Source organism: Vicugna pacos, chromosome 4, assembly GCF_048564905.1.
Source record: "Vicugna pacos chromosome 4, VicPac4, whole genome shotgun sequence".
NCBI classification, from domain to species: Eukaryota; Metazoa; Chordata; class Mammalia; order Artiodactyla; family Camelidae; genus Vicugna; species Vicugna pacos.
This window is the reverse complement of record NC_132990.1, coordinates 49,561,917-49,578,836: the sequence shown is the minus strand read 5'-3', so window position 1 is coordinate 49,578,836 and position 16,920 is coordinate 49,561,917. Positions and strand designations below refer to the sequence as shown.

At 52.7% G+C, this 16,920-nt stretch overlaps 1 protein-coding gene across 1 annotated transcript in view; it reads left to right on the top strand.

Moving 5' to 3' along the window:
• SHB (SH2 domain containing adaptor protein B) overlaps positions 1-10,005 on the top strand; it is a 125,763-nt gene extending 115,758 nt beyond the window's left edge. Inside the window, exon 6 of the mRNA XM_006204074.4 lies at positions 9,167-10,005. Coding sequence (XP_006204136.4) covers positions 9,167-9,350 — 184 coding nt within the window. The 3' untranslated portion in view covers positions 9,351-10,005. The remainder of the gene's footprint in view (positions 1-9,166) is intronic.
• Positions 10,006-16,920: the final 6,915 nt, after the last annotated feature.

Sequence of the window (16,920 nt, the reverse complement as noted above, 5' to 3'; positions counted from 1 at the left end):
GTAGGAGCAAACCTCCACCCTCTCTGGGTCTTGGTACCACCTGTAAAATAAGGCAGGAAAACAGATGATCTCAAAAGCCTCTGCTTAGTGTCTTGTCTCCCTCAGAAATGTTGAATACAGAGCAGTACATGCAGTAGGTACTTAAGAAATGCCATAGACCATCTATGACCACTATTTTTTAAGCAGAGGAGCCTCTTTCCTCATCCTTCCCATTTTGCTTTCTCGTGGATCCCAGTGTGTAACAATGTGCTTTTGAGGGTGTCGTGAAATACCACTTGATGTTTGGGGAAATTGATCTCAGGGAAGAAAACACCCTGCCCACTGTCACCCAGCGACAGAGCTGGGGCCAGAACCCAGCCTCCCACCCCAGCCAGGCGGGCTGCCCAGCTGGAGGAGGCGGAGCTACTGCCAACGTGACCGTGAACCGCAGACCAGGCAGACGGGGAGACATGCTCAGCACTCAGTCTGGGCAGCACGGAGCCAGCAAGACAAACCAGATGGGCAGCAACTTGTATGCAGGCTCCCGCAGGGCAAGTAGAAACCAAGCCACATCTGAACCCTGAGCCGCAGCACCTGCCCAACATTCTCATGCACCATCCAGCTCAGACCTTGGGTCAGCTCTTATGGATGGGCAGTGAGAACTCCTTCCCACAGAGGAGGGATTGAGGCTTAGAGAGAGACACGGCTCAGAAGTGGCAGGCCGGGACTTGGACCCGGGTCTGGGTCCCCTGGGTCTGCAGGTGGGGGACCCCTGCACTTACCTTTCAGGGCTGTCTTGCCTCCTCGCCCAGACATGCTCCCCTCGTCTCACTCTCCAGCCTCACCTGGGTCGACCCCAGGTTTCCAGCTCCCCCTTTGCCTAAGGAAGCCATCGTGCCCCTCAAGTTCCTCTCTATGGCAGCTGGTGCTCACCCCACAGCTGCCTTTGCCCAATATCTGCCCAGTCCTTGTTCTGGACCTTCCTTCAGGTGTGGTGTCTTTCCCCTGCACTTGCTGGTTGGGGGTGCAGTCTGGGATTGGTCCTTGGAAATAGCCTGAAGCCCTTTGTAGCCAAGCCTTCTGGCAAATTCTGGGCTGTCTTAAGCCCTTAAGTGAGGAGCCACACGACTAACATGTATCAGGTGTTCATGCTTCATTCACACAATGTTCTCACTGACCCCTTACCACTCCTGTGAGGGTGAACTTTTGTTATTCCCATTTCATAGATAAAGGATTTGAGGCACTAGGTGACTATTGAAATTTGGGGCTGAATTATTCTGTGTTGTGGGGACTGTCCTGTGTATCATAGGCTGTTACGCAGCATCCCTGACCTCCGCCCATGGATGCCAGCAGCTCCCATGTTTCCACACATTGCCAAATACCCCCAGAGGGAGGTAGACTTGGCCCAGTCGAGAGCCAGTGCTCCACGGAGAGTATGGGCTGAGAAGGGCTTGTCCTAGTAGAAGGAGACCCTCCAGGCCTGAATGCACTCTGTCCGTCCTGTTGGCACAGGTGTTAAGAAGCCTGCTTTTGCCATTGTGCCATCCCGAGCCCAGGGATTCACTGCCTTTCCTCAGCGTGAGGATGGCCATCTTGCCCTGCCTTGGTCTTCCTGCTGATGCTGGCGCAGCCCCCACACCCCTGTGATGTCTCTAGTTGGTTTGAGAGCTTCAGCACTGGAAGGACCCCCTCTTCCTTTTCCAGATGGGGTTGCTGAGCCTCAGGGAGAGGGGACCTGCCCAGCCAAAGACATCAGTGGGATCAGAGTTTGAACCCAGGCATCTGACTTCAGTCCAGGCACCACCACCAACCCCACCTGCTCCAAACACAAAGAGTCTTTGTATTCCTAGAATAGGAAATAGGAAAGCATGCTAGACCCTTTTTCCCTTCCTAAAGCTCTGACAACATCTCATATGTCACCCCTGCCTCCACCCTTCCCTTGCAGTTTTCATGTGCACTTAGCCGAGCCTGAGGACTGATGGGAACACCAACCAAAAGGACTGCAAAAGTCATCCAGCTTGACCCCCATGTGTCATTACCCTCCCACTTACACACTCCCAGTCATGGGAGGCTCACTCCCTCAGCTGGCAGTCTTGATCATTAAAATCTTCCTGTCTGACACTACTGAGAAAGTTGCCCCAGATGAATTCATTTGGACCTACCTGCTGCATTGTGTGGCACAAAACAAGCCTCCTGCCTCTCCATGTTTGCCAGGAGATGCGTCTACCAGCTCTCCTTCTGCCTGGAGGTGGCTTTTCATCGTGATTTACTGAAGGCCCTCACCCTGAGCCGCCAACTTAGAGCTTGAGAAATGCCCAGGCTTCTCGGGGAGGCTAACTGCTGCCGATCCGTTTATTGAAGTCTAATTATTTGGTTGTAAATCAAGTTGTTGGGCTCAGCGGTGTTCACATTTAGATGTTTGTTCGCTATAACTTGGTGCATATGTCTTTGGCTTGTCACCCTGAAGGCTGTTTCGGAAGGCAGTGGGTGGTGTGTGACCGCGTAAGCCCCTTCCCCCAGCTCCCTCAGCTCCTTGAATGTCTCAGCTGGAAGGGTCCTCCATGCCCCCTACTCCATGCTTTACACAGTTAGAGAACCCATCACACGACTAGGACTCACGTCTTGGTCCTCTGGCTCGGAAAGCCCTGGAGTTGTCTCACTGCGACCCAGGCAGGTTGTTTCTCCCTCTGGCCCCCGGTGTCCTTGTGTGTGCAGTGGATGCCTTGCAGAGAGCACCAGCCGTCCCAGCTTCTTTGTGAAGCTACAGGTTGGTCCAGTTACAGACCGAGGGCAGCAGCGGCTGTCATGTTCCTATTTGTGTGCCTGGCTCCCAGGCCCTGTGCTGAAAGTTCACAGCGTGTGCAGATGCTGGCCTGCACGCAGTAGGCCCTCAGGAGATGTCAGCCAGGTACCTTTCCCCGGAGGGCCCCCATCACTTGAGATCTGGGTATTTCTCTCCCACTTCAGTCCCAGGGCTCTCCTCAGAACATGCTTCTCTGCAGGCACGCACACTGTTTCTGGAGTGGTGGCACCTTGCTCACAGGCATGGCAAGGAAAGTTTGTTATATCCCACCTCGCTGGAGATCAAAGAGCAGACAGTTCAGAGCCATTTGCTCGCAGAGGCAGCATTGCCAACCATGGGGTGGGCTTATGGCAGGAAGTACCTGTTCTGTAGGCCTCTAGGTAGCCATTGAGGCAGGAAGTATCTTGCCATGGTCACCCTCCAGGCCGGCTCCCTCACCCAAGGTCACAGCAGATCAGCATCAGAGCCAGGCCAGGAACCACACCTGTCCCCCATTAATTCAGCACAAATGCCTGTGCCCTTCTCCACCCTGACTTGAGTGCACACCTGTGGGGACAGAAGGACCCGTCCGGCTGGTCTCATGCCCTCCCCTGCTGGTCTCAGGGCCTGTACACTGAGGCCCTGCGGGTGAGCGCTGGTGGCCATTGTCATGTTCACAGACAGCAGAGGACCTGTGACACCTCCCTCCCCTGAGAATCATCCTGCAACCAACTGTTGAGAGCATTTCAAATGCACGGTCTCCTCCTTTCTCTGCTCTTACCTATCTCCCCAGGAATCTTGCAAAATGTAAGATTCAATTGTTTAATTTAAATGACCCTACTAGAAGAGGAGGGGATACAGCCACTTAGAGACCTGCTGGGCTCCAGAGCAGACAGGGCCTGGGCCATCAGGAAGCCAGGGCTTTAAGAGAGAACTTGTATCACATATCACATTTTATCTAGGCCCGGGCAGGGGCACTGGTCGGCTCAGTGGCCCCAGAAATGATTTATTTTCAAATCCCAGGGAAAGAGAGGGGTTTGACCCATTCTTCCCTGTGGCTTCCCTCAGGCAAGCTTTCTCTTTCTGATTTGAGAGGCAGGTGCTTTTGTACCCACTGCAGGGGTGACCCTCTGCATGCTCCCCATGGCTCTGCCCCTCACGAAACTTGCTCTGCAGGCTTTTTCTGGGACCAGGGCTGCCAAGCAAAGCAGCCACTGTGTCTGGCCTTGGAGGAGGCAGCTTCTACCCTGGCTGGACCACACTGGGGGACAGGGTGGACTGACCACCAGCCTGCCCTCAGGAGTTTGCTGTCCAGAGAAGAGGATGCATGGAGCCTTGTCCCCCTGGCTCAGGACAGACCCTCACTAGGTAACTGCTGGATGGATGGATGGACAGATAGAAGGACAGAGTGCCCAGCTGTGTGCCAGGCATGTGCTGAGGGCCCAGAGGGGAGTAAGGCTTGGCCTGTTGAGAAATGTCACAATGAACAGGGTTCCTGACCTCAGCAGCTCACAGAGCTGCAGGGCAGAAAGAGTTTAAAGGCCCACCTGGACACCAGGATCGATCTGCTTGGGTGGCTGAGCAGGGGAAGATAAGGCTGCAGTCATAGTTTCAGGGCCTTGAATGCTCACCACAGGCTAAGAGAACACAGGCTTCAGAATCAGTCCGATGTAGTGAAATCCTAGCTGCACCATGTCCCATGGGACAGAGCACACAGCCTTCTGCAGCCTGTTTCCCCATCCGCACAGAACAAGAGTTACACTAAGCAACTGAGCAACATTGCTGTGGGCTTAAATGAGATAACACGTGGCAACGGCTCAGCTCAGCCTGGTGCACAGGGGGTTCGAGCATGCATTCTGCAGTGGCACTGGGGAGCCATGGACAGTTTTGAGCTGATAGACAATGTTCTGGGGCATCTCAGTCAAGAGAGCAGCTCCCAACCACCTTTCAATAGAGGTGAACCAGAGATCGCCTCTGTGTATGGATTCTAGTAACCAGGTCCTACATGCTAGTCCCAAAGGGCAATTTCCTTGCCTTCTCCTGCATAAATATTATATGCAAGTATTTTTAAGTCATTTCATCATGAAAAGAAGCGATTTAACATAACTATCACTCAGGATTCTTCATGAAATATGCATCAAGCAATTAGGTCTAAAAGCGAGAGGTGAGGCCTCGCACCCTGCTCGGGCGGGCAGCTGCGGGCTGAGTGATGTTTTATTAAAGCCCATGATTATGAGACGAGGTGGGGCCTGTTATTAGGCCCGGCGCGCCAGGCACGTTTGATAATCCTGGTGATGAGGAGGTGCTTTTTGTGATGATAATGAGTGATCTGACAGCCCCAGCACCCTAGCCTCCGCCAGCCTTACAAGACTCATTAGACAGGTCACCCACTGGAGACACCCCTAATTGTGACTTTGCTCTTGCAAGATGGCCTATCAAAGGAAACGGGGCTGACGCAGGAGCTTGGCAGGTGGCGGCAGCCTGTCTGAGCTCCCCAGGGACCCGGGCTTTCCCAGAAATGATGATGGGGAGGTGGCAGGGGCCAGGACCCAGCCTACCTGACCCTGCACTCATGGGTCCTGGGTTCTGGCCACAGCCACAGCCCACCTTACTGCTCTCTCTGACCTCAGTTTCCTCCAGGGTATCCCACGATAGCGGGTGGGGTGAGATGAGATGGTGCCCTGATTTTTTCTTGCTCCAGAAGCGTTGTCCAGGGCACCACGACATCCTTGTGCATGCTGGTTGTCTGAGGCACCCACCCTCCTCCCTGGGAATTTTTATCTTGGGCTGGCTGTCTTCTTCTGCATAGAGCTGAGGGTCATTAAAGCCACCCCTGGCAGCTGTTTTTAAATCTTCAGCTGTTGTTAGGTGGCGTCTCACTTGTGGGGACCTCGTGACCCATCAGGATGTATCACCACAGCACACTTCTTGGGTATATGTTGGCAAGACTTTGAACCTGACTTTTGCATGAGTCGGGGTTTGACAGACTGTCTCAAAAAGAAAGCCTGCTCACTTTGCAGGGCCCGCCAACCCTGTGTGATAGGTCACCACCCTGCCTCTGTGGCAGGGCGCTCTGCTAGTCAGGACACACCATCCCCGATCACTCCAGGCCCCTGTGCTGCTCTGACCTGCCATCAGCCCAGTAGGGTAGGACTGAGGCCCAGAGTCGAGGAGCCAGTTGCTCAGGGTCTGGTGCCTCTTGCCCACCACCCTGCCTGGCCTCACATGGAGCACTGAGGGCTAAGTCAGAGCCCCTCCTGAAACTGGACAGTGCTGAGGGCAGGAGTGTGGGCTTTGGGAAAGTCTCGCCAAGGAGAAGCAGCAGCACTGGCGCTGACTGCTGTGTGACCCTGGCCCAGCCACCTCCCATCAGTGCTCAGCACAGGGCTTGGCTCACAGGAAGTGCCCAGGAAATATCAACCCCGAAGGCCATCCGGGCCCATGCCCAGTGAGAGCAGGACTGGAGGCCTGGGGCAGCAGTGGAGGGGGCGGTGAGGCTGCGGAAGCCCTCACCAAGTGGGCAGCAAATTATGTTTATAAACACAGGATCCAGGACCTTAGACCCAGAAGTGCCCTCTGAGGCCATCCAGTCAGCCTCCCTGTGGATCCACTGGGGGCTGGGATGGCCCAGCGTGGCCCAAGGACAGCCTGAGGTCCAGAGAACCACCCCGAGGTCCAGAGTGCAGTGCTTGAGCCCAGGGGAAGGGCCATTCCTACAGGGGCTCTAATGTGAGGGCTGGCTCCTGGGCCTTTCTCCCTCTGCAGGGAATGGTCAGGCCATGGACTTGAGGGTCACAGGCCTGAGTCCTGTCTTGGTCTCTGAACTTCATGACTACCTGCCCCTTGGCACAGCCCAGCTCAGAGTTATAAACTAGCATGTACTGAAACACCAGCGTCAGGGGAAGAAACACTGGGCCTGGAGAGTCAGGAGGGACCACAGGTCAGTGCTGGCAGCTGCCAGTGTCTGAGGTGGAGGCGTCAGTGTGGAGTTTCTATACCTGGTGGCTGTAGCGAGCCCTCGGCTGAGAACAGAGGAGCTTCAGCTCCCATCTCTGATCTGGCAGCTGTTGCCACCATCCCTGCCCACTTCCCTCACTGGATGTTTTAAGAACAGCTGGTGTGAAAATATCGCATTAACCCATATGAGTTATTTTCCTTAACCTTAGAAGTTACATCAGCTCCCCCTGCAACTTCACCCCTGCCGTGCCTGCAGAGCTGCAGCAGTCAGACCAGCTCAAGGCTGGTTGCTGTGATCTAACACATCCTAGGCTTTGCTCTCCCAGCTGTGGATCTGTGGTACATAAAACCCAAAACATCACCCCATGCAGGGCAGGGCATGTCCAAGGCCACACGCGCGCGCGCACACACACATACACACACTCTCTTCTGCATCATTCACCTGCAGTTCCATCCTTGCTCCCCAACCTACACACCCCTTTTGCAGGCAAAGCTGAACATGTGGCCTCCAAGAGCACAAAGCTTTGTAACTATTCCTGGTTTCCTTAGCCACCTAATTTCGACACTTTATTCCAGCAATCACAGTCCTTTCCTGGCCAGCACAGATTTGCAATCTCTCCAACAAGGTGGGTAGCAGAGTCTTAGCTCAGATGGAGTTGCGCAGTTTTTATACTTAATGCTCTCATCAGTTCCTTTCTAATGGCTTAAGCAAGTGCGCCTCCTGCTTCTCAGATGTGTCGAAGCAATTCTCCAGTGAAATGACCCTTCACTGTGGAGCAGAACTTGCCACAGTCTCTGTAATTAGAACATTGTCAACCTTAAAAAATCTTGATTTAAATTTCAGTTCTTCACAGGAATTATCCTCCCTTGAAACATAATTGCTCTCTGAACGATTTCCTTTAAGCTGAGGGTGACACTTCTAAATACATTATGAGCAGATGTGTTGCTCAGTGCCTGCACTTCATTAAGCATTTGCTCTGCCCATGTGAAAATGATCCTAGAGTCCAAATTGACACATTAATAGAGCAGGCACTGGTAAGCGTGGGGAATCCGTTCTGGCTGGAAGAGAGTTCTGGCGTGGGCGTAGCTAAAGCAAGAAGAACCAAAGCCCAGAGGGGCTGCAAAACTGCAAATCTATGTCCGCATTGGAGCTCTCGGCCTCGCCCAGGGTGGGGATGGGCTTTGGAGAAGGCACAGGAGATCAGAGCCCCAGTTCTCTCACTCAGTGACACACACCCAGTAAATTGGACCATGCTTTTGGAAGCCAAGCCATCCACAGGTGTGGTGGCAAAATCATAGAAGGCCAGGCTTGGAGCTGAATGGACAGGGAAAGGGCAGCCTGGGCAAGGCAGGTGGACGGAGGTGTTAGCCATCCGATGTGAGCAGAGTCCTGGGTGGGGGTGGGAGAGGTCCGCTAAAGGCCAGGCAGAAGCAGCGCTCCACCCACCATGCTGGTGCAGCTGGCAGGCTGTGAGGGTCATGGGCACAGGGCTCTGCTCTGACCTCCGAGGAGCCCACCCACTGCCCTTTTCAGCAGACACCAGGCATGGTGGGCACAGAGCCTGGGCCCTGCGCTGGAGCTCTCAGGGAAATTGGGAGGATGGATAAGTAATCACAATTCATTCAGTTCATTCAGGCATGTGCTGATGGAGGCGTGTCCTCCATGCAGTCAGAGGGAGAAAGGAGCTCTGCCTGTAAGAGCCTGGAAGACTTCCTGGCCAAGGAGATGCTCAGGCTGGGCCTTGGAGAGGAAGGAAGCACAGAGAGGAGAGTGCCTGAGTAGGGGTAGAGGGAGAAAGCCCACATTCTCCCCACATTCTAGTGGCGAAAACGAAAACGAGTCTCTCACATGGCTACAGTGGTTACAAGGGAGGCTGGGAATTGTAGTCCTTGGCAAGGCATCCCCTTCCTAATGATAGTTCCATCCTGATGAAGGGGGAGCCTCTGTTTCCTCATCTGTAAAGTAGGGGTGATGACCCCTGCCCTGCCCACTTGTCAGGGCATGGGGTCTTAAACACTGTGCCTGCCAGGCAAGGTGTAATTTCTTGTCTACATCAGTAATAGGAAGAGGGGCCAAGTTTAGGGGTGTGTCTGTTTTCCTGAAGAAGTCCCCCAAAGCTCTCAAGGTCAGAAGACTCTCCTGCAGCCGTGTTTGCTGCTGGTTCCTGGTGCACTGCTGGGATTAGGGGAGCTCTTAAGTGCAACCACATTTAAGCTGGTCTCAGGCCCTGTTCCTGGCTGGGATCTCTCCTGTCCCAGAGGAATCCTTGTACCTTAGCAGGGATTTGGCCAGAAGAATTCTTTGGGGTAAGGAATATGAATACATGACATAGCCTTGTTCAGAGCAGAACTGAGTGGCTCTCTGAGAATTGCTTTCCTGATCCTCAGCCCCCCGACCCCCTTCCTCGTCCCAAGCAGATCCTAATCATCTCTGCACTTTGTTCACAGGAGCAACCAGGGCTTCATGCACATGAAACTGGCCAAAACCAAAGAGAAATATGTCCTGGGTCAGAACAGCCCTCCGTTCGACAGTGTCCCAGAAGTCATCCACTACTACACCACCAGAAAGCTGCCCATCAAAGGGGCCGAGCACTTGTCCCTCCTCTACCCCGTGGCTGTGCGGACCCTGTGAGTCGTGCTCTGTGACAGGGCCCAGATGTGGAGGAGCTGGTGGCCCCGCCGACCCACCCGGCCACTGTTGCCACCGTGTCCAGTTTGTGTCGTGTGTATGGTACTAGGACACCACTGCATGTCTCTAGAATGCTGTTGCCACTTACGGGGGCTGGAAAAGGCCTGGATAATGACTGAAGGACTGGCCATCATGATACCCCGGTCCCCACCCTCACCCCTCCTCGAGTTTCTGTGAATTAAAATATTTGCAAATCCAAAGAGATGCCTTCCAGGATGAACAAAGGAGAGCAGCTCGGAGGGGCAGGGCGGGAGCTCCCGGGGTTGCGGCTCTTTGTTCTCCAGCTGTCCACAAATTCACACCTGTATACAGGCACAGCTTTCCCACTGGGCCCCCTTAGTGCTGGGAGCCAAAAGCTGGTGCGTTGAGAGCCCAGGAGGCCCCAGGGGTCCCGCCTCCCCTCCAGTGTGTGTGTGTGTGTCTGTGAGTATGAGCACATACCTGGGAGAACACAGCCACACGCAGATGTAAGCCCAGTCATCCACTTCAAGTCACTTGGTGTAATCATTAGGAGATCTCCAAGGAATCATTGTGCAGTCAGAAAGAGGATTCAATTATTTATGAATAGTGTATGTAAATAAAATAGTCATTTAATATATATTCTTATCCCTTTTCTTAATACACCTCAAAGGGTCTCTGAGGGGGGCAGTGCTTACCTGCTGGTTTCATTCCCAGAACAAGGTGTGTCTCCTGGGCACACCCGGTAGGTATGACAGGCTCTGGGGTGGGAGGGAGGAGAGCCCCCAGCGCAGGGCTGAGGCAGCCGGTGGGGCAGAGGGGTTTTCTTTGCCCCCTGAGAGTCAGCCTGCAGGAAATGGGGCTCAGGCTCCAGCAATGGTAGCCTTGAATGTTGACCCAGCAACCACGCTCTCCCTTCTGCCTGTAGCAGCCCAGGGATGGCAAGTCTGTGTTAACCCCCAGGAACACAGTACCCAATGGTTCATAACGAGCTCTTCCCATTTGGTCATTGCCACCCTGTAAGGCATTTAACATGTGGGGAAAGGGAGGCTCAGAGAGGGAAAGTAACTTGTCCAAGGTCACACAGCCCATAAGCAGAGGAGGTTCTGGAGCCCAGATTGATGGGCTCCAAGGCCATTGCTTTGGCTCTCCATGACCTCACTGTCACCCTGCTCCTGGGGGAAGGCAAAGCCTGACCTCTCGAGGGACATGGCACCCTCAATCGTCCACACTGCTTCCACACAGGTAAAAACACCCCCACCCCCACATTCCACCTCTGTCTTATCCCTGCCCCAGGAGATGGGGTCCTTCTCACAGTCAGGGCAGACACCTGGTAAGTTTGCTGTTACTCGATTCCCCTTCCTTTCCCTCTGACCCACCCACCAGACCACAGTTAAACTCGATGGAAGAAATAGAATCATCCCACCCAGCAGCAAGGAAGGCATAGCTGCCACCTACTGAAGGAGGTGAGAGGGACCCAGACAAAGCACAGGCTTCAACGCCTCCACCAAGCACGCATTATCCTGCCTGCCAGTGGTCTGAGTGGACCGGAAGTTTGGTGACCATCGTCTCCAGCTCCAGGGGGCTGAACCGAGTCTGAACGTCACCAGCACAGCCAGGCCTTCAGAGATGCTTCAGGCCTACTGTTCAGATTGGAGGCGAAGGCCCAGTGACGGGAGAGGACTTGCCAGGGCAGAGCAGCACTAGAAGCCCAGCCCCTTTAGGTGGCTGCTATGGCAAAAGCTGTTTCCTTGGCAACTGCTTCCTGCCCAGCCCGCCTCTTGCTCTTGCTCACCCTCCCGAGTCCTTGTCTCCGTCCAGGTGGCCCCAGCCCCTCCTACCTGTGGCCTGGGTCTAGTCGCCAAAGCCTCAGTCCTGACCTTTCACCTGTTTTGCGTTTTCCAAAACATCCTTTGAGGCAAGAGGACCTGGAGTGATTCACACTTTCCTCTTTTCTTTTTCCTACTGAATGAAAAAATGAGTGAGGAGTTGGCACTTGTCCAAACAGAGGTGCCAAAGGAGACTGGATCCCAAGGATCCAGTTAGAGGTTGGGGACGTGGGAGGCAGCCTGTCAAGGGCACAGGGGTGGCCTTCACCAGCAAGTCCAGGTTCCTGCAGGGCTCTTCCTGAGGCCACAGGTGGGGCAGTACATGGGCCCCACGACCCTTCTTGGTAGACAGTCTTCAGAGCAGATTTCTCCTCAGAAGCAAATGCCTAAGGTCTGAGGATAAGCGAGACTGCCTCGTCCTCTGGCCTTGTCTTTGCTCTCTTAAGGGATTCCTGGGCCTTCCTCCTTTCCCCGCCTCCATCTTCCTGAAGTTTCCCTGGGAGGCCCAACCTCCAGCTCCCCTTTGGGACTGAGTCCGGCAGAGAAGCCAGCTTACAGGATGGGAGCTGCTGAAAGAAATTTTTTTCCTTAATTTTATGAACCTCTCCCTCTTCTTCCTCTAATTGTGACCGTTTCCTCTGTCAGCGTGTATTCATGTTTTCTTGGACGTCTAACAATTGAAACAGCTTTTCCCTTTCAGAAACACTCACATTCAGGTTACTGGCGCTGGTTTGGATTTTGTTTTGGCTTTTTTTTTTTTTTTTTTCATCTGCTGCCAATTAATGGGGAGAAAAAAAATGAGCTGGATTTCTTTGAGGGAAAAAAACAAGCTCCTGCCATACAATATCTCCCTCTAGCATTTTGTCTCAGAACACAGCCTTAAGCCCCTGACAGGCTGCCATCGTTGCTCAGAGCCATAGGGCTGCTGGAGTTTTTCCCTTCTTTCTTTCCTTCCGTGGCTGGCTCCATTATTGACCGTAACGCCCCGACCACTTGAGTGGTAATGTCCTTGAGCACTGAAGAGTCAAGGGCCTTCTGGGCAGGCCCCCCAGAACACGATGGCAGCCCCAAGAAGAAAGGAGGCTTTGTGGGGAGAGGGCCCACCTGCCTGTCAGGAGAGAGGCTCACAGAGCGGCCCTTCTAAAGAAAGTGTGAGGCGGCGGCTCCTCTCCGGGCGGCTGGGCCAGTCTGGCTGAGCTGTGCTGCCCTCCCAGGTGGCTCTGGGCTGCCGCCCCTCAGAGGCCGGCGGATGAGCCGAGGGGAATCTTGATGTAACTTCGAGCAAGGGCACCATATCTACAGGGGAGCCCTTGACAGTCACAGGACCCAGAGGTGGCCTTTTGAAGATTTGGAACACCAGCTCTGGCTGGCTCTCCAAGACACTCTGAGGGAAGTGGCTGATGCCACTTGACCAAGGGCCCAGCAGGGACAGACAGCCAGGCTTACCACGTGCTCTCACAGGCCCTGGGGACAGTGCGTGCAGAAGTGGCAGATGAGGTCCGCTGACACTTGGAGTTAGCCCATCGATGCTCGTGAAGGGTCCTGGCTGGATCAAAGGGTCATTCAGCAAACTGTCTCTACCTTCCAGACTTGGTTACCAGCAAAGACAAATGGAGCAGGCTGTCCAGGGGAGCCAGCACAGCCCAGAGACCCGCTCAGTGTCCTCTGGGCATGGACAGCCCTCTGCCCCTCCCCCCTTCCCCGGGGCTGCGGTGTCACAAGGGCCAAAAGCCTTGTGCCCACCACCTACTCCTAAAAAGTGTCCTGTAAAGCTCTAATTCTGTGTGACAAGCTGTATGATAATATATATTTAATGTGAAGCTTTTAATATCCCAATGTCTTGTTTAAATGTACCTCACTGAGCGCACATGTCCTATTTCTTTAAAATGCAAATGTGTGCCCCAGGATCTAGTTTGATTGCCTTCTTGCCAAAGCTGAAGATCTGCCATCATCCCCCAAAGGTAGATTGTTACAGGAAAAAAGGAGCCTTCCTGCTTCCTAATTAGGAGGAAGCTAGAGCCTTAATGAGCTCGTTAAATGAAAACAAATTAATTTGTTCAGCAAACATTTGCTGAGTGCCTACTGGTCCTCAGGCCAGTGAAGGCAGAGGAGAATGGGACCCAACACCTGCCCTCAGGAAGTTTCCAGTGTGGGGGGAATGCAGGCAACTACGAGTGATGTAACAGAGAGGGGCTACGGTGCCCCTATGTGGGGGGGTGGAATTGGAGGATGAGTAGGGAGCCTGGACAGCTGGTGTTCTGGGCTGAGGTAACAGGTCAGGGATCATCGGGGGTCCAATAGGCCTGGTGGGGCACAGCCTGCCATGGTAGGAGAGGGCAAGTCCTCTGGGCCTCCAAGGGCTTCCTCCTGTGGAGGGAGAATTGCAGAGCAGGGCAAGGGAAGGGGTGATCATCCCCTTGGTCTCCCTGAAGCCTGGGAGATGGTGGCCTGTTTTCTGGAGAAAGATGGGCAGTCTCCCATTTGCCTTCACACCATCATCATCATCCTGTGCTTATGCTGCCCAAGGCAGCGAGGGCCCAGGGGTCTGCAGCCCAAGCCCCTCCCTCACACACGGCTCAGCACTGAGGAAGCACAGGGTCCCCAGCATGCCCGGAAGCCTACTCTGCAGTGGAGCCCCACCTCACCCTGCCCTGGAGGAGCTCACTGCCTCTCTCATCCCTCGCTCCTGAGGACGTGGCCTCCATCCCCTAGCAGGCCCCTTCCTCCCCTGCTGCCCCAATGTCTCAGGCTTTGATTCCATATTCCAGTGACCCAGAATCCACACCTCCAACTCCTTAGTCCCTCATTGCACAAACCCACCATACACCACACACACACACACAGACACACCACACACATACACACACCACACACGGACACCACACACACCCCCCCCACACACACACAACATACCACACACAGACACCACACAACACCACACATACATACAACCACACACACACCACACACACACACACACACACACACACACACACACACACACACACACACACGGCTTGCTGTGGGAGGCCCGTGTTCAAGGGAAGGCAAAGCCCTGGCATGTTCCTGGGCCCAACAAGGACCAGGGGCCAAGGGCAACCCCAGCGTTCTGCAACCAGGAATATTTCCTGAAAAGAGAGGAGAAAATGTCTCTGGTGGTCCCCTCTAACGTCTGTTTTATGTTTGGGGGAGTTTTTAAATTTCTGTTTTGGTTCAATTTAACAAACACTGAGCATGAAACAGGGTCTGGGACAAGCTGGTGACCTGGAGCAGGAAGCTGAGCACAGAAAACATCTCCTTCAACTAGTCGACAGGAAGTTGTGGGCAGCCTGACGCCTGCCTCCCTGCATCTCTGCATAGAGACCCAGAAGTGTGGGCCAGAAACTGAGGTCCAGAGAGGGATAGGGGGTTTTGCTCAAAGACACACAGCAAGTCCACCTCCACTTGCCTCTGATGCTTGAGGGTGGCCGCCTTGGTCAGTACAGCAGCTCTAGGAAGACTGGGGTAGGGGTGGGGATTCTCCTAGGACAGAGTTTACAAGTCAGTTCCTTCTCTCTTGCTCCCTCTGAGTGGCAGCATCTCAGACCTACGGTGACTGGTATCATCTCCGGCTTTTGGGGACAACTTTGAAGGGACAGCAGGATGTCACCAGTGTGGTTCTGGCGCCCTCGTGTGGTTAATTTCAGCATTGCAGCCAGTCCCAGGGAGTGGGGAAGGCCGCTCTGCGGAAACAAACTGAAGAGAAATGAGAGGCCTGCATGTAAACGTGGTGGACGATGGGTGCAGAGGGACAGACAGCAGAGGAAGGGACAGAGAAAGGGCTATCTGAGCCTGACGTCACATGCAGGCAGAGGAGCTGGTGTAAGCAAGACCTGGGAGGCTCCCTCTGACTCCTAGTCCAGGGCTCTCTTAACTGCTTTCTACTCTATGGCCCCGTTACCTCAGGCGGACTGAGAAGGAAAGACAGGCCGAATGGGAACAGCTGAGTCCAGAACAGTTTTATGCAGTATTTCTTTTACCTATTGACTTTCTGATGGTAAAAATTACTGTTTACTTACTAAACAAAATTTTTATTTCAGGGAAATGTAAAGAAGAAAATTAAAAGTACCTTAAAGAAAAGCACTGTTATTCTGAAGTATTTCCTCAGTCTTTTTTTTCATGCATATATATAATTTTTTCCAGCTGTATTGAGATACCATTAAAATATCATAAACTTATACATTTAACATTGTATAAGTTTAAGGTCTACAAAGTGATGACTTGATCACGTATATGGTGTGAAATGATTACCACAATAAGGTTAGTTAAGACATCCATCACCTCCCACATTTACAATTTTTTATATGTGGTATGAACATTTAAGAGCTAATGTCTTAGCAACCTTCAAGTATGTGATAAGTGTGGTTAGCTACAGTCACCATGCTGAATATGAGATCATCAGAATTTATTCGTCTTATAACTGGAAGTTTGTACTGTTTGACCGGCACCTCCCCTTTTCCCTTCACCCCTCAGTCCCTGGAAACCACCATTCTACTCTCTGTTTCTGTGAGTTTGGCTTTTTTTAGATTCCACATGTAAGTGAGATCACACAGTATTTCTTTCTCTGCCTGACACTTCACTTAGCATAATGTCCTCAAGGTCCATTCATGTTGTCAAAAACTGTGGGATTTCCTTCTTTTGTGGCTGTATGACATTTTATTCAGGGCATATATATGTTTATATACACCTCACATTTTCTTTATGCATTCATCTGCTGCAGGACACTTAGGTTGTATACATTGTTTAAAACAAAATTGGGTTCATGTTGTGCTTATATAGTTCTATAACCTCCATTTCCCACTTAAAATAGTGTCATGTGCTTTTCCTTCATGTTATTAAATCTCCTGTGACATGACCTTTTTATTGGCTGCATGATATTCTACTTTACATTAGCTTATTCAAGTTTTTGTACAAACAGCTCTGCAAGAAATATCTTTGTTCAGAAATCACTATCCATATTTCTGTTTTTCCCTTAAGGAGGAACTCATAGAGATGGCATTACTGGGTCTGAATCTAGATACATCTTTGAAGATTCCTGTCCTCCAGACAGACAAGTTTACTTTCCATTGCCAGGTCTGGGAGCCCCCGTAAGAAAAGTCATTTGGTTACATTAGAGGACGTGCAGCAACTTACACTTTTCATAAAACATGAGGCATGAGTGAAGCCTTTTCCTTTCATCAAAGATAGCCTGAGCTCAGGCATGGGGGCTGTGGGGGCAGGACAAGAGGCTATCTGAGCTCTGCTTGTAGGTGACCAATTGTCCCAATCTGACCAGGTCTGAGGGGCTTTCCAGGATGTAGCGCTCTCAGTGCCGAAACTGGGATGGTCCTGGGCAGACAGGAATAATTGTTCACCTTAGCTACCAGACACCAGCTCCTGGTGTCCACCCTGAGCAAGCTCCTTATCCTCTTCACCTGTGAGGGGGATGTCCTGGGCTGGGGGCCAGGCAGTGCGTGAGGCAGGTGTGAAGAAAAATAGCTGTCATCCCTTGAGGTGGGGCTCCAGGTGGCCCAGGCTAACATCCTAACTCCATCGTTTCCAGCTGTGTGACCTGGGCAAGGTACAAAAATTATCTCCACCGTAACACAGTACAAGAAGTGACCTTATGGTGTCATTGCAAAAATTACACACAGTGTTGGATGAACGTTCTTAGCACACCTTAGCTTTCGTCAGCCTTCAGCTAGCGT